The 18546-nt window shown below is 35.8% G+C and overlaps 1 protein-coding gene across 7 annotated transcripts in view; it reads right to left on the bottom strand.

Annotated features, from left to right (window-relative positions):
- The window catches only part of IPP (intracisternal A particle-promoted polypeptide), a 37506-nt gene that overhangs the window by 16766 nt on the left and 2194 nt on the right, over positions 1–18546 (bottom strand). For 3 of the 7 annotated variants that reach the window (XM_004448071.4, XM_058303659.1, XM_071217471.1), the window contains exons 2-5: positions 17678–18015; positions 13671–14102; positions 8585–8740; positions 7175–7342 (exon numbers count right to left, since the gene is read on the bottom strand). In XM_004448071.4, coding sequence (XP_004448128.1) covers positions 7175–7342; positions 8585–8740; positions 13671–14102; positions 17678–17969 — 1048 coding nt within the window. In that variant the 5' untranslated portion in view covers positions 17970–18015. Of the gene's footprint in view, positions 1–7132; positions 7343–8584; positions 8741–13670; positions 14103–17677; positions 18016–18546 lie in introns of all 7 variants that reach the window. The other 4 variants (XM_004448069.4, XM_058303658.2, XM_071217472.1 and 1 more) reach the window with 3 other exon arrangements.

The following is an 18546-nucleotide window of genomic DNA, read 5'->3' as shown; positions in this document are numbered from 1 at the left end:
AAACAACATACTAGGACTACTGTATTTTTGATTTGTAATTTTACTTTTTACTTCCTACAGGATCTAAAAGGCGTATGTATAACATGTAATGATAAATCAATAGTTTTGGATTCATAATGTATAAAAAATGTAATTTGTAATAAAAACTACATAACGGTGGGGATAAAGGGGTATAGGAACATAGTTTAGGTATGTTACTGAAATTAAGTTGGAACAAAGCAAATGAGAATGTCATAGATTTAGCATGTTAAACTTAAGGCCCATGGTAACCACAAGGAAAATTTTTTAAAATATGCAAACTCATAGAGACAAAAAGTTAAGTTCAGGTTACTAGGGGCAGAGGACAGGGGCAAGGGGGTGTTAAAGCAAAATGAGTGTAGGGCTTCTATTTGAGGTAAAGGGAAAGTTCTAGTAATGGATAGTAGTAAGGGTATTACAATATTATGAATGTCATTAATCTCACTAAATGATATGTTTGGGAGGGACTGAGATGGGGAGATTTATGTTGTACATGTTTCCACAATTTAAAAAGAGATATTGAAAATTTTAGAAGAGATAATGACCACTAAATGCAATGTATGATACTAGCATGGGATCTAAGAATGGATTGTAACTGTACTGTAAGCTTATTTATTTCAAAATAAAAAGCTAAAATATTTTAATGTAAACACTATAATATAATCAATAACAATTATGTTTATTGAATACCTAATATATGCTAAAGAAAAAGTTTTAAAAAATGGTTCTTGTGGTTTATAGAATGACAATCACCTTGGAAAACAAGAATCAATCAGCAAACACTACAGGGTTAAATACTAACTAAACTGTCCCACTATCAAGTACATTGGGAGTCCTGAGAAAATAACTATGTTCTAATCCTCTGAGTTCTGTCAAGAGATACAAACCCGTGTGGAGCTGGCCCATGCGCAGTGCTGATGCGCGCAAGGAGTGCAGTGCCACACGGGGGTGTCCCCCGCGTAGGGGAGCCCCACGCGCAAGGAGTGCACCCATAAGGAGAGCCGCCCAGCGCAAAGGAGGGAGCAGCCTGCCAAGGAATGGCGCCGCCCACACTTCCCGTGCCGCTGACGAGAACAGAAGGGGACAAAGAAACAAGACGCAGCAAAAAGACACAGAAAACAGACAACCGGGGGAGGGGAGGGGAATTAAATAAATAAAAATAAAAAATCTTTAAAAAAAAAAAAAACACAAAAAAAAACTTACTGCAGACAGACTTATTACGTATGCTTAAGAAAGAACAACTGTAAGATTATCAGAGATCCAGTTTTAATTAATAATGTTTATTTTTTCTAAAAAGTAGGAAAAAAAACTGCAAAGACCATAAAAGGCCATTTCTCAAACATGAGTTCAACAGTAACAAAAAAAGCACATTTATCAATTTCTTTGAAGTGGCAACTACCATTGAGTATTCAAATAGCTCTATTTTATCCTTTCACAAGTAAGAAAACTGAGGCAACTAAACTAAAAAAGTAGCTTTTCTAAGAGAAAAGCAAGAGTAGCATAAATAGAACATAATCAGAAGGAGACGAGTAGAAAGTAAGATATGAGTAATAGACAAGAGCCAGTAGTATAAGGCATAGCGAAGACTGGATTTTATTTTAATGGTGAACAGGAAACCATTGTAAGGTTGAAAAGAGGGTAATGGTATGATCAGACCTAAATTTTAGAAGAAAAGCTTAGGTCATGATGTACAGAACAGACTTAAGGAAAATAAAAACAGAAGCAGGGAGACCAGGGTAACAAGAGGAAGAGTAGGCAGGAGATGATGATGGACTGGATTAAAATAGTAGTGGTGGAGGTAGTAGAATATGCTTACTTTCTGGATAGACAGATGTATTGTATATGGGGTGTACAAGAAAGAGAGGTATCAGGGATGATTAACGTTTTGTCCTGAGCCACTGGGTGAATGGTGGTTATCATTTATTAGATGGGAAACCTGGAGACAGAAACAGATTTAGGAGGTAAAGAAATCAAGAGGGAAACGGACTTTGGCCCAGTGGTTAGGGCGTCCGTCTACCATATGGGAGGTCCGCGGTTCAAACCCCGGGCCTCCTTGACCCGTGTGGAGCTGGCCATGCGCAGTGCTGATGCGCGCAAGGAGTGCCGTGCCACGCAAGGGTGACCCCCGCGTAGGGGAGCCCCACGCGCAAGGAGTGCGCCCGTGAGGAAAGCCGCCCAGCGTGAAAAGAAAGAGCAGCCTGCCCAGGAATGGCGCCGCCCACACTTCCCGTGCCGCTGACGACAACAGAAGCGGACAAAGAAACAAGACGCAGCAAAAAGACACCAAGAACAGACAACCAGGGGAGGGGGGGAAATTAAATAAATAAATAAATCTTTAAAAAAAAAAAAAAAAAAGAAATCAAGAGTTCAGTTTAGACATGTTAAGTCTGAAGTACTAAGTGAAGATCAAACAGATGGATGCAAAAAAAAAAGATGGTTGCATATACAAGTCTGGAGTTCAGGGGTGAGATACACATTTAAATTTGAGTCTCAGCATACTGGTGGTATTTAAAGTCATCAGGCTAGATGATATCACCAAGGGAGTGAATATAAACAAAGTATTTATCTTAGGAACGAGTCCTGGAACATTCTAATATTTTAAACTTTGAAAGAGAAAGGGGGACAACAAGTACCAATTGGCAGTGAAGTAAGAAGAAAAGAAGGGCAGATCACCAACCCAGAAGCCAAAAAAACGTGGGGGAAAGGGCCTTTCAAGAAGTGGGAAGTGGGAAACGGACTTTGGCCCAGTGGTTAGGGCGTCCGTCTACCATATGGGAGGTCCGCAGTTCAAACCCCGGGTCTCCTTGACCCGTGTGGAGCTGGCCATGTGCAGTGCTGATGTGCGCAAGGAGTGCCTTGCCATGCAAGGGTGTCCCCCGCGTGGGGGAGCCCCACGCGCAAGGAGTGCGCCCGTGAGGAAAGCCGCCCAGTGCGAAAAGAAAGAGCAGCCTGCCCAGGAATGGTGCCGCCCACACTTCCCGAGCCGCTGACGACAACAGAAGGGGGTGCCGCTGACGACAACAGAAGCGGACAAAGAAACAAGACGCAGCAAACAGACACCAAGAACAGACAACCAGGGGAGGGGGGGAAATTAAATAAAATAAATAAATCTTTAAAAAAAAAAAAAAAAGAAGTGGGAAGTAATGTGTCAAATGATTCTGAGAGGTTGAGTAAGATGAGACTGAGAATTGACCCCTAGTTTTAAAAATGACAAGGACTCTGGTGACTTTTACAAGAACAGTTTCAGTGGACTGACAGATGAAAACCAGACAACCTGATTCAATAGAGTGGGAGGCACTCTAAAGGCAACTCTATTTTTCTACCAAAGAAGCAGAGAAATGAGGCGGTAACTAGAGGTGGATGTTAGGTCAACAGGGGGTCTGATTTTTAAGATGGGAGATATTATAGCAGCTCTGCTAATGGGAATCATTAAGTAGAAAGGAAAAAACTGATGATGCTGTAGAGAGGAGATAAACTGCAAGAACAAGATTCTTGAATTGGCAGGAGAGAATAAGATTTATTAACATATGAGACAGCACAAGTTGTCACTAAACATGTGAAAAGATGCTCAATCTCACTTATAGAAAATACAAATAAAAACAAGATACTATTTTTCTCTATCAGTTAAAAATTAAGAAGTTTGATAATACATGGTGTTGACAGGAAAGAAACAGGTACTCTCGTTTCATTGTGGTGAAGGCAACTTGGTATTATCTATTAAAACTAACGTTGTGCTACACCAATAATACCCTGCGGAAATACTCATACACATGAACATGGTGACATGCGTAAGAACATTTGTGGAAGCACTGCTTGCAGAAGGAAGAATTTGGAAACAACTTGCATGTTCATCAAGAAAAAAAAAAGTCATACACATTGCTAGTGAGAAAGTAAAATGGTGCAGCCACTGTGGAAAACAATATGGCAGTTCCTCAAAAAGTTAAATGTAATATTACATGACCTAGCAATTTCACTTCTAGGTACATAACCAGAAGAAATAAAAACAGGGACTCAAACAGATACCTGGATACAACATTCACAGCAGCACTATTCACAATATCCAAAAAGTAGAAAGAGCACAAATGTTCATCAACTGATGAATGGATAACAAAATGTGGCATATCCATATAATGAAATGTTACTCAGCTATAAAAAGGAAGGAAGCTCTGATACATACTACGACATGGATGAACTTTGAAAACATTATGGTAAGGGAAATAAGCAAGACACAAAAGGACATATAACTTTATGATTCCATTTATATCAAATATCTAGACTTATTAAATCCATAAAGACAGAAAGTAGATTAATGGTTGCCAAGTGATAGGGAGAAGGGATGGGGGTAATGGGAAGTGACTGCTAATGGGTACAGTATTTCTTTTGGGGGTGATAAGAATGTTCTGGAATTAAAGAGTAATGAAGATTGCATAACCTTGTGGCTATACTACAAACTACTGAACTATACACTCCATAATGGTGAATTTTATGGTATTTTAATTATAGTTTAATGAAAAATAGCAATTTTTTAAACATGAACGCAGATGTGTATATCTGGAAGGAAATATACCAAAATGTTAAGGGTGTCAAATGTTCTATACAGCTGAATCTCTCTGAGTGGCATGATTATGGTATGGCTGTTTTTTTCCTTTTTAATATGCTTCCATTTTAGCGAATTTTTCTATAACAAACCTGAATTACTTTTATAATAAGACAAATCATTTTAAAATTATAAATTAAGAATTATCTTAAAATAGCAACGTTGATAGCAATAATAAGTTAGCAATTTTATGACTTTTTTTTTAAAGATATATTTTTTTTATTTATTTCTCCCCACACCTTATTTATTTATTTCTCCCCACACCCTCATTGTTTGCATCTTCAGTGTCTGTCTGTTGTGTGCTGGTCTTTTTTTAAGCGGCACTATGAACCAAGCCTGTGACCTCCCATGTGGGAAAGGAGGCACCTAATCACTTGAACCACCTCCTTTCCCTGCTTTGCTGCGTTTCTCATTATGTTCTCCTACGTGTGTCTTTTGTTGTGTTATCTTGTCTCATCAGCTCGCTGCGCCAGTCCGTCACATCAGCTTGATGTCTTGCTCATCTTCTATATGAGGCACCGGGAACTGAACCTGGACCTTCCATGTAGTAGGCGAGAGCTCAATCACTTAAGCCGCATCTGCTTTCCACGACATTTTTTAAGAGCCCCCTTAGGTACCTCTAGGGCATCAGCAAAGGGGATACATACATAAACAAGTGTCACTCAAGGAAACTGTAACCTTAGGTTAAGCAGGAGAGTTCATGCAATGAAACTATCCACAATCGCCAAAATGTAAATAAAAGGAACTATTAGGGTTCAAGTCAAAGATTTCATATAATTCTGGACCTTGTGCTGACAGAAAATTATTGCTTAAAATTCTAATTTTTCTGTTGGGATTTTCTAAGGCACCATGGCATTAATTTACTTAATAAATAGTTTTTTGCTTGTTTATTTTCTTTTTTTCCATAAATAGTTTTTTAGTAACAATTATGCTCCCTCCAAAAGATAAATAAAAATCTAATATTCCCTAGATTGCTTTCAGTTTTAAACTGACAGCATTGTAGCCAGAAAATAATTATAAAAATTTGTAATATACAACTTTTAGTCTTTTATACTGACTTATAGAAAAAAAAAGCAAAAAAGATTATCTGTAAGGGATAGAGGTAAAAAAGACAAACTCTTTTCTCTACCTAGGCTTGCAATAAAGAAAATTACATACAAATAATTATTGATATTAAAAATATTAGCATTTCTCTTATGGTTGATGGTACGGATGCAAGGATGCCCTCTGTGAGCTAAAGCAAATGTACATCACTACTGCAGGGTGTTGGGAATGTGGAGAAGCACAGGAAAAATACAGCTGGAGTGACCTATGGACTGTGATTAGTAGTAATAACATACTATTCTTGCATCTATGCAAAAGATGTACTGTGTTGATAATGAGGCAGTATGCAAAATGTGAGTCAAATGTACACTATGGATATGGTAACAATCATATGATATTATCTGTATCAAATGTTCCCCCACAGTGTGGTGTGTTGATGGAGAGGTGTTCTTTGGGAATTCTGTACATGTGCATGACTGTTTTATAATATCACAACTTCTGTCATAAAAAATATATTTAAAAATAATAATAGGGTGGGTTGGGGGGAAAATATAAGATAAGGACTATGATTAGTAGTAAGATTTTGACAATATTCTTTTACAATTTCTAACAAATGTCTCACAACAATGCAAGGTGTTGGTAGAGGGTTGATGGATGGGACCCCTGTTATGTTATGCATGTTTGTTTTGTAAGCTCGCAACCTTTACTATACACTTAATTGTTTATATATGTTCATATATAAATGATAGAAAGATAATAATAGGGTTGGTTGGGGAAAAAATACTTTGGTTAGAAGTAATATTTTGACAATGCTCTTTAATCATTAGTTTAAAAAGTTTAACAACAATGTAAGTTATTGGTGGTAGGCTGAGTTATAAGAGTCCTGTATGATGTTATATATGTTTGTTTTGTAAGTTCACAACTATTATTATACACTCCTTGTTTATGTATGTTCATGTATGAGTGATATACTTCAATAAGTTAATTTTTTTAAAAGTATTAGCATTTGCCTTTAGTTCTCTGATAATTATTTCCCTCCAACATTCAAATTCCTTTTATTTAACTTCATTCATTTATAATTTACAATTGAGAATAATAGTTTCAGAAAAAACTGTAATTGTAATCAAGAATATCTTACTGTCTAGATGATTTGGTTTCTCTATATCCTACTGTCCATTTAAAAAAAATGAATAGTACTCAGTTTTCAGAATTTTTAAAATTTTTATCATAAATTTTATTCTAAGTTTTGAGGTCACATTTTATAAACAATTCTTCTTTCAAACAAAACCTAAGTATTCTGTCTTAGGACAGATATACAGGATACATCACAGTATCCTCGGTTTTAAATATTCAGTATGTCACGCTTCCTTTACTTCCTTATTCAATAAATATTTACTGAGCACAATTACATCTCTATATATCCCATAGCACCTAGCAATATATATAAAGCATATAAGAATATAGCCAACTTACAGCTAGGGACTAATAAAGGAAATAAGACACTTCTATTGCTACCTCCAATAGCATAGACCATGCCTCCCAAAACTGCTACTCCCAGTCCACATCGAGCCTGATGAAGTGAAGACACAGTAGTCCAGTACTGGCTAAAGGTGTCAAAACGTTCCACACAGCTGAGGGCTCTGCTATCACTCCAGCGACCACCTTGCAACCGAGTATATCCACCTGAACAAAGGAAAGAGAAGAGGTATACACAAAGTCCCTGTTAAAGATGGAAATGGTATTAACAAGGAAAATTTAACCCTCTACATGTAAACATTCAGTACAAATACGTCATATCAAGAAGTAAATGCTTTAGAGACTGTCATAAATATAAAAAATATACATTATATGTATTATTCTCAAACGTGCCATTCCTGAAAAATTATGGCTTAAATGCAATGAGGCTGACCATAGTTATTAAAAGAGACTAAGATAACATACAAATATAGTAGCTGGTTACCAATGTCTAGTTAGGAAGTTGAATTATGACTTCCATTAGTGTCTTTTTCAATTAAAAATAATGGGTTGAGGGAAGGGATATGGCTTAAGAAACTGAGTGGCCGTCTGCCACATGGGGAAGTTCTGGGTTTGGTTCCCTGTGTCTCCTAAAAAGACAACAAGCAAAAACCAAAGATAAAACCAACTTAGGGGAGCCCATGTGGCTCAGTGGTTGAGCGCCAGCTTCCCACATATGAGGTCTGGGTTCAATCCTGGGCCCTGGTACCTCAAAAAAAAAAAAAAAGTGTCGAAAATCTTGTTTGACTGGATATACCAACAGTAAAAAATTTTAGCATGTACCCAAAATTTGTATATTTATTTATACACTATAATGTATATAGAACCATACATATAATTATATATACATTATAAATTATATTATATACAATTTTTATGTAATTCCTACTATGTATATAAACCTGGACAACCTGTCAATCTGTATATAAAATGTTGATAGGGTTTAATGTTTTCTTAAAATAAAAACTAAAAGAAGTTTTAATATATTCTCTTAAGAATATCCTGCACCTTTAGAGACTTCTGGTCCTTACTATCCCTAAGGACCATCAAGACACTGTGAATAGTTCAAAACTTTGGAATTTGTTTTCTCGTATTTTTCACCAGAATTCAAATTTTTAACTTTCAAAGTAACATTTCTTTAGTCAGTTATTTGACAATAACTGGGATCCAATAACTAAGGATCCAAAGATCGCAGAATAACAGATACCAAACAAATAGCTATTTATTTTTAGATGTGTTCACCATAATACATAAATGCAATTTATAAATCTGAAGCCTGTATGTGAAATCAAATATACCTATTTGATACATCTGCATATTCTCACATGTAAAGCAGTAACAACAAAATATTAAAATGCTTTGATACAGAAAATAAATTTAATTTCTATTACTTTTTTAAAAGGGTCTTACCTACTGCATACAGGTACTTTCTTGCTTTCTTCCGAGGTCGAACCTTAGATGTCTGCAGAAAACTACAAAATTTGTTCTCTTTGGGAGATTTGCACACCTCACAGTATTCTTTCAAAAGTGTTTGCAATGCAACACGAAGATTAAAATCAGATACTCCTAAAGCGATGTTAAAAAAGACAATGTTTTAAAGAATTAAAAAATAATACTGAAAAGGTAAAGCTTCTATATAAAATAATATAAATTTAACAATGAAGAAATAAAAACATCATAAAACACTGATGTTTTTGTTTCCTAAAGTATGGAATATTATTTTTCTCACTCTTGCAAAGACTATCTTTTCCTAAATCTATCACAGATTGTGATTAAAAGCATGCTTCACAATATCCAATTTGAAAACACATGTATGAGGATTTACAAATAAAGATGGCAAAGTAAAACAGGATCACAATTACCTAACAAAATAGGAAAAAAAAAAAACAGTCAAAAAGTCAAGAGTTACTACAGTACGAGTTACCAGGGTAGGGGGAAGGAGGCATAGGGAGTTAATGCATAAAGGGTGCAAGCTTTCTGTTTGGGATGATGGCAAAGTTTTGGTAAATGGATGGTGATGATGGCAGCAACAACTGTAAATATGACTAATGCCATTGAACTGAATGCTTGGGAGTGGTTGAGATGGGCAATTTTAGGTTGCATATATGTTACACAATTTTAAAAAGAGAGATTGAGAAGCGGATGTGGCTCAAGCAGTTGGGCACCCATCTACCAAATGGGAGGTCCCAGGTTCCATTCCTGACGTCTGCTAAAGAAGACAAGCAAGACAGAGAGCTGACACAGCAAGCTGATGCAACAAGACGACTCAACAAGGAAATACAATGAGAGATACAACAAGCAGGGAGCGGAAGTGGCTCAAGCAATTGGGCACCTCTTTCCCACATAGGAGGTCCCGGGCTCGGTTCCCAGTGTCTCCTAAAAAGAAGACGAGCAGATCAGAGAGCACAGAATGAACAGATACAGACAGCAGACAGCAAGTACAAATAACAAGGGATGGGGGAGAAATTAATAAATAAAAGATAAACCTTAAAAAAGAGAGAGAGAGATATTGAAGAGACAATGACAATTAAATGCAATACATGATCCTGAACTGGATCTAATAATGGAGGAGCAAATGCCCAAAAGGACATTACTGGATCAAATGAAAAATCTGGACTATAGACTATATGATTTATATCAATGTTAAATTCCTTGAATTTGATAACTATACTTAATGTTGTTACATAAGTGAATATCCTCGTAGGAAACACACATGGAGGTATTAAGTGTTCAAGGAGCATGATATATGCAACTAACTCTTGAATGTTTAGAAAATGATAGCTAGACAATATGGATTAAATAGATGGATAGATGGATGGATAGTTAGATAAGTGACAGAATGATTTAGGAAATGTGACAAAGTGTTAAAAGTTGGTAAATCTGAGTTATCTGGGTAGGAGGAATATGGCAGTTCTTTCTAATAATATATTATTTTTGCAACTGTTGAAGTATTTCAAAATAACAAGTTTAAAAAGCCAATAGATTTTTAAAAATACCAATAGTTACAATCTAATAACTAAAAAAAACATAAAATTATGTCATAAACTTTATAAAATGATAGCCAAAACAAAAAACAAAAGATTCTGGTAAGATGAGGACCACTTCCTGAGAGGGTCTCAAGTATGACTGGCTAAGTTGTATCATGCTTAAGGGTGCCTAGCTGCTAGGGTGAATTGGGTATGAAAGTCAACCTGTGTTCCACCTGCTAAGCTATAAGACCTGGCCTTTCCCTGAGGAAGCATTCTTTTTCAATTTGCACAAAGGGATCATATAAGCCAGCAAGTGACAGTCTCATAGCTTTGTCCCTAACTCACCAGAAGCAATATTGAAGAAAGAAGACCAATTAACAAAATCTTAAGAATTCTCACTAATAACTAACAATTTAGAATGAGGGAGAATGAGGGGACAAGGAGTAGCACTAAGAGAAGTCAAGGAGGAGAGCAGATGTAGCTCAAGTGGTTGAGTGCCTGCTTCCCATGTACGAAATCCTGGGTTCAATCCCTGGGCCCTCCTATAAAAATAATTAATTAATAAAAAAAGAAAAGTCAAGGAACAAAACCATTAAAATAAAAGCCCTTACGTAACTGTATGGAACCTCAGTAAAAGTAGAGAGAATCACCAGGGTTTAACATCTAACAGAGCACAATGTTAGCCAAAGTCCACACTAGTCAGAAATTATATCCCTGGCTGGGTTAAGTAGGTCCTGTTATAAGATCAATAACAGTATCTCAGAAGAGAGAGGTCAGAGCCCAGGTTCCTAAACAAGAACCTCAGCTTTGGTAGAGCTTTATTCTCCCACCACCCTCATGCCTGAGGCTAGAAAGAAGTGGCAAGAACACAACATATAGCTCTCAAATTTTAGACTGGAGAAAACAAACTACTTACACTAAGGTAGAAACAGTGTCAAGGACAATTAGTTTTTACATTATCAAAGCAAACAGATATGAACAGAGTTGCCCATGTTAAGCATGAGCAAGATATCAAGAAATAACACATCTAATAAAATATATCCCACAAAAAAAAGAATAGAAAGAAATTGAGAAATTAGTCTCGAAGAAAATGTAACCCACAGAAACAGACTCCCCATGAGTGCTTCACACAACAGAATTACTTAAAAATTAATCCTATAAAACAAGAGGTCAATACAGAATGAGATGAAAAGAGAACTGCAGGGAGTGGATGTGGCTCAGGCAGTTGGGTGCCCGCCTTCCACATGGGAGGTCCTGGGTTCAGTTTCTGGTTCCTCCTAAAGAAACCAAACAAACAACAAGCAGACATTGAGCAAAAACAACAAGCAAAAACAACAAGAAAAAAAAGCAAACAACAAGCAATGAGCAAAAACAATGAGCAGACAATGAGCAGAAACAACGAGCAGACAATGAGCAGACAATGAGCAGACAACAAGCAAGACAATGCGCCAACAACAAGCAGAGCAAAAACAGTGAGCAAAAACAAAATGAGCAGGAAGCAGATATGGCTCAAGCAGCTGGGTGCCCGCCTCCCACATGGGAGATCCCAGGTTTGGTTTCCAGTACCTCCTAAAGAAGAAACAAGCAGACAACGAGCAAAAACAATAAGCATACAGCTAGCAAAAACAACAAGCAGACAGACAAGGGAGCCATCTTGGGGAGGGGAAAAGAGGGGAAAAGGAATCGCATTGCTAAGAAAAAGTGATAACTGAAACCAAAGACTTAATAAATAACTTAGAAACAATAAAGAAGCACAATAGATAGGACTGAAAATCAAATTAGTGATTTGGAGGAAAGACTTGAGAAAATAACTGAATACAGAGCAAAAGGACAAAATATAACATCTTTTGTTAACTTTTAGTAAAACTTAAGTGCTTTTTTGTATTAAAAATAGTATGTATAGAATGATTCTTATAAAATCATTTTTTCTATTTATCCATCCAAACCAGCCAGCCAGCCATCATCTATCCTCCTATATGGTAATATATAGAAAGATGTTTAATAAATGTTTATTAAAACTGGCTTTTTCTGAGTGGTGGATATTGGGTGATCTGTTGCTTTATGCTTTACACTTGTGTATTGCCTAAACTTTTTATAATGAGCATGTACCATTTTTATAAAAATAAAATAAAATAAAATAGCCACTCTCTAAAATGCAAGAAATAAATGGCATTGTATATCTAATAAATTAAATTACCTGAATTATTTCAGTGGTAAATACAAAAAGTAGATAGTAGGGAAAAATCTATACATTTCACATAAAATAATTCGGATACTTCGGTTATGACTTTTGTTCCCTTTCTGAATTTTTTGGTAGAGTCTCATTTTTTTACATAAATTACCCATTGAGTATAACAAAAGAGAAAGTTTCAAAGTTGGAATATATTGAAGTTGCTTTCGAAAAAATCCTCAGTTTACTTCTCATGTGACAATTTAGGAATGTGACAAAGACTTTCATAGCTGACAAAGATACAGATTGCTAAAAGAATGTTCCTCAGCTAGGAGGAAGAGAAAGTTCCCTGAATTGGGGCATGTTTTTCAATAATTTCTTAGTATTATAATATTCAAATGTAGCACTAGTAATAACCATGGATCACCTAAAACCGGAATAAAAAGTGGAAGAAACACTGTTGTCTGTTGTCTGTGTCTATTTGCTGCGTCTTCTTTGTCCGCCTCTGTTGTTGTCAGCGGCACGGGAATCTGTGTTTCTTTTTTGTTGCATCATGTTGTGTCAGCTCTCCGTGTGTGCGGCACCATTCCCGGGCAGGCTGCACTTTCTTTTGTGCTGGGCGGTTCTCCTTATGGGGCACACTCCTAGCGCATGGGGCTCCCATATGCGGGGGACACCCCTGCGTGGCAGGGCACTCCTTGCGCGCATCAGCACTGCGCATGGGCCAGCTCCACACGGGTCAAAGAGGCCGGGGGTTTGAATCGCGGACCTCCCATGTGGTAGACGGACGCCCTAACCACTGGGCCAAGTCCACTGCCAAAGTTTCAAATCTTGAAACTAGGTCTAAAGCAGCTTTTAAAATAAATTTCAATGTTATAATTTTTCAAATATAAAAACTATCTTACACCATTGTGAAAAGCATTTGCAGAAAAGTTTATAATCTAAAGGTTATTCAAAGGCCATGATATAATATCAATATAAAATTCATTTTATAATGACAGTACTCATAGGATTTATTAAGTTTTATTTTGTTTTTAGCATATGCATTTTCCTCAAATATTGCTTTGAATTTTTCATTCATATTTCACTCAGATAATACAGCCAACAATAGCATTATTATGCTAGCTCTGTCAATAACTTTACCTATAATGCTAATCTCCCTTAGTATTTAATCTCAAGAAAGGTATGCAAGGATTTGATTAAAATAATGAGTAGAAATATTAAAATACCACTGTCCACTCAGAAAACATAAGAAATGTCTGTTGTTAATCTGAAAAATGAAAACAGTCAATCACATCTCAGAAAAAAGATTACTGGACAACTAAACAACTAATTTAATATACAGTAAAAAAGTTACCTTCTATATACTTTAGAAGCCTTTGAGGAGGTAATAACGGGAATCGAATTGGGTCTAGTACTTCCACCACGTGTTTTCTTCTCTTTCCCAGATCTTTCAAAATCCACTGCATTGCAGCTAAGAAGACCTGATATTCATCCTCAATGCTAAGCTCTTCACTTCGTAAAATTTTGATCAGCTGATCTTTTGTAAGTGCCAGGAACTCTTCCCCACTATGAACTTCCAAGAAATGGACATGAATGTAGTTTTCTGTGAATTCCAAAAGATCATGGCAGGCAATTTGTTCAGAGAACTGAAAGATCCCAATGCAGTTCAGTGGATCAATTTGTCCTTTCAGAAAGTCACAGCAAAGATTAACAACTTCAGTCAACTGCAGCATGTCCGCTGCAACAATCAACTCCTGGACATTATTCACACCTATATTTACTATACCTAGGGAAGTAGGGAGACACAATCACCATTAAAGTAAAAACAAACATTTGACTTAGATTCAAAAAGCATTATACTTGACTCCAGCGATAATTTAGTGTTTGCAAAATAGATGTTAAAAAAAAAACGGCAACAAAGGATTTGTGGAAATTGCACAAAACTTAAAAGACAATGATACTTAAAAAATTTACCGAACACTTAGAATGAAACAGACTTAGTGTTGTTTTTTTACACTCATTTAACTCTCACTACAACCCCATAAGGTATTTTTATTAAGGAAACAGAAATCAGAAAGTTTAAGTAACTGGTGCTCAAGTCACATAGTTACGCAAGTCACAGGGTAGGGATTGATGTCAAAGTCCATAACATGAGGCTATATACACCTAACATTTACTGAGGCACTGGAGAGAGTAAGACGGGTCCCTCTATTGAATTATGATAAAGTATCATATGTATGTTAATTTTATATATTAGGTACAACCAAGAGTCTAAAAAATATGAAAGATCATTAAATACTTAACATTTAAATAACTATATATTCTCCTACCTAATAAGGATAAACTCCATTCAGTGTGTGTGTGTGTGTGTGTGTGTATTTTTTTTAAGGAGGTACTGGGGATTGAATGCAGGACCTCATACATGGAAAGCAACTCAGCCACTGGGCTACAATTTGCTCCCCAATGACAGATGTATTTTCATTTGTTCCTTTGGTTTGTTTTTGTAGGAGTTACAGAGATCGAACCCAAGACCTCACACTTGGGAAGGAGACACTCAACCACTTGAGCTACATCTGTTCCCTCCATTCAGTCTTAAACTTTCTCTTTATCCCTTTTATAATACCACATTAAATAATTTGTGTAAAGTTTGTATTCCCCTTAGATTTACAGCATGCCTCCTCTTTATTCCCAAAGCTTATTACATAACAGGTGCTCCAAAATTTTTTTAATTGAATGACTGGCCAGAGATTATGGTGAAAGTAAGTATATAGTTCACTGAAAATCCTGCAAACAGGGTTTTCCAAAAGCATAACCAATGAAATCTACCATGGGAGAAAATGGTACTTGGATACAGAGAAAACTGAGATAAGACTTAATTAAATGAAATAATTCACTACAAATTTGAAGAAGATAAAATTATGAGTTGTGATATGAGGGGCTGACTGACTACTATTGGATAATCCCAAGAGTTACTTGAGAGCAATAAAGAGAATATCCAACTTAATAGAGCTTTAGAGTTACAAAGCATTTTTACATTAAAAATTATCTCATTGAAACTTCACATGAATTATAAAGTGCTACTATCCTTACTTGATACAGGAAGAAAAACAGGCTCACACAAGCTCGTTCCTATTTTGCAAGTACTTAATCTGCATTACCCATAAAGTTCTGTAGAGACCACGTCTGTCTTATATATTATTATATACCCAGTGCCTAGCAAAAAAAAAAAAAGTAATAAGTATTTGTTGAAAGAATGAATGAGTGGCTAAAGTTTAATATCAGTCAATTAGTGGCAGAGCTAGAGCTCAACTCCAGGTAATTCGATTCCAAGCGAAGTGTATAAAAATCTAGGATGAGAAATATACACTAAAACCTATTAGAATTGTGAATGGTTAATAAAGAATATATGGATAAGTCCAAAGGAGAGATCAACAGAATAACAGGGCTTGCTGTCCCCCATACTCCAAAAAGGGAATACTTAAAATGAAAATTTAGTAAGTTTTTAAAGAACTAATTGTGTAAAGACTACAACTTCCCCTGCCCAGTAAGTACCTAAATTCATTCTCCTTTCAGCCTTACTAACAGAACTCTGAATTTGTTGTGGGTGTAAACTGTGCCCTGCTGAAAATTACACTTCTCAGCATCCCCTGCAGATATGGGTGAACTTTTGACTGGGTTTGGCCAACATGATATAAGCAGCAGTTTGTAAGTGGGGCTACCAAAAAATCTTTTTAAAAAGAGGACAGACTCAGCTGGCAGGCTCTTTTGCCTCTCCCCCTTCCACTAGCTGAAGCTTATCGTGGTGAGAGTAGAGGCTACACTCTATAGACGGTGGAGCAAAATGTTGCAAGACTACTGGGACTCATGATAACATGAAACCACCATACCAGGATGGAAAAACAGATAAACACCTATCTTGTTAAACCAATTTAAATTTGTTACTAGCAGCCAAATGTTATTAACACCAATTTTAACCTTTAATGTCAATCCTCTACCATGTTTTCCTCCCACATATGTTTAGTAGCTTTTATTTCTCTGGGTTTTACAACCTTTTATTTCTTTGATGGCATGAACATTCTTTCACCAAATATCTCGTTGCTACTAAGAGAATAGCTAACTGTGGCATTTTTTTCTTTTATAAACTGTAGTTCAACAATAATACCATGGATTAAACTGTATTGCAAAATAAGAGAAGCAGCAGCAATTACGGAGCAGTGTAATCAGTTCACACAAGTCATTTTGAGAAGCAAAGTTTAAAACCCCTCAATGTTAGTTTGTACATAAGGCAAGAGACAGAGCTGCACTGCTTTCAGTAGATAAAAAGATCATTTTTATAATCCTCAAATTAAGAGTTATCATTGTTTTCTGAAATTTTCCAAAAAGGAATATGAAACAGAGAAAATAAACCTTTTGTCATTTTCCATGTTTAAATACCATTCATTAAAAAAACAATACTTTATTAGGCCACATAATTATCTCCCACCAAGCAATCCCTTAAGGAAAGCATGGTATATTCACAAAATAGGCCAAACAAACAATCTTTGTTCTCAAACTTTTTTTTTTTCTGATTATAAGAGTAATATGTATTCAGTGAAGGAAAAAAAATTAAGGCAGAAAAATATAAAAATGAAAATCACACATTTCCCATACATGGAGATACATGGTATAATACGTTAGTATATTTCTTTCAACTTTTTTCTATGCATATTTTATTGCATATTATAAAAGATGTATATTTTATATGTATATTTTTATGCATTTTCAAATGCCATTAAAACTCCTCAAAAATTTAAAAATAAAAGTTTTGATCAAATAATACATGTAGTTTATTAAAATTTTGAGGAAAAAAAAGGGGGGAAAAACAAAAATCTTCCATAATTCCATTACTTAAAATAAACATTGTCAATATTCCAGTCTCTCCCATGCACAAATACATACAAATTATATTTTTACAAAATTGGGGTCATATTTATATTTTGATTTTTTAAATTTAATATAAACATTCTTCCACATATATTTTCTTGAATCATTTGTGAGATCTAAATAAGATTACATTATATATACATGTACCATATTTATTTAATCATATAACTTACTTTGAGATAATTAGACTTATTCAATTATAGGCTATTATAATGTTACAATGAACATCCTGATGCATAAATATTTGCCCACATCTCTAATTAATTTCTTAGGATTCCCAGAAAATTAATCTGGGTCAAAAATATGAACTTTTCAAAGGTTCATAATAACATATTGCTAAATTATTTTCCATGTAAATTAGATCAATTTATATTCCCACAGCAGTGCATGAGTGATCACATCATTCTTCACTCAAGGCGACAGGCTCACTTAACATACCCGTGTAAATGAAATCTAGAAGTATCCGAAAGATTCGAGCTTCAATTCCTAAAATCTGTACAACATCTTTTGAGGACTCTTTCATTCCTCCAGTGAACAAAGCTGCAAAATAGGGACTACTAGCAGCTAAAACCAGCCGATGAACTTTAAAAGTTTCTTTCCCAACTTGCAGCTGCACATCACAGAAATGCTGTCCATTCCTCATTTTATTGATCTGGGCCAAGATGTGTTGAGCATGTTTATCTGATGGAAAAGGACTATCACCCGCCTTGGGACAGCCCTCATTAGCCATGACGATGACAGATTAATTAAAAGGGCAGATGCCCATAATCTGTTCCCTGAAAAATAAAATACAAGGACATTAAGCAACATGTTTTTAACATGTCTCCATTCATATACATAAGAAATATTTCCTATCCTCAAGGAGCTGACAATCTATTTAGGGACATAAAACACACATGAAACAAATAAGGACTAAACTGTGTGATACTATTTCTAGTATGGCTTCAGAAAAGGGATTAAGTACTGAGGACTAAAATAATTGGGGGATGTTCCACATAAAAAATGGCACCTAAACTGGCTCCCGAAAGATAAATACTATTAAGGTATGAGACAAGCATAACCATTCTGAATGGAGTAAAGAAAATGAGGAAAGGCAGGTTTTTTGTTTTGTTTTGTTTTATCTCTCCCCTTCCTTCTCCCTTCCCCAGTTGTCTGCTCTGTGCCCATTTGCTGAGTGTTCTTCTGTGATCACCTCTATCCTTATCAGCGGCACTGGGAATCTGTGTTTCTTTTTGTTGCATCATCTTGTTTTGTCAGCTCTCTGTGTGTGTGGCACCATTCTTGGGCAGGCTGCACTTTCGTGCTGG

Source organism: Dasypus novemcinctus, chromosome 9, assembly GCF_030445035.2.
Source record: "Dasypus novemcinctus isolate mDasNov1 chromosome 9, mDasNov1.1.hap2, whole genome shotgun sequence".
NCBI lineage: Eukaryota > Metazoa > Chordata > Mammalia > Cingulata > Dasypodidae > Dasypus > Dasypus novemcinctus.
The sequence above is the reverse complement of the archived record's forward strand: the minus strand, read 5'-3'. Positions and strand labels throughout refer to the sequence as shown.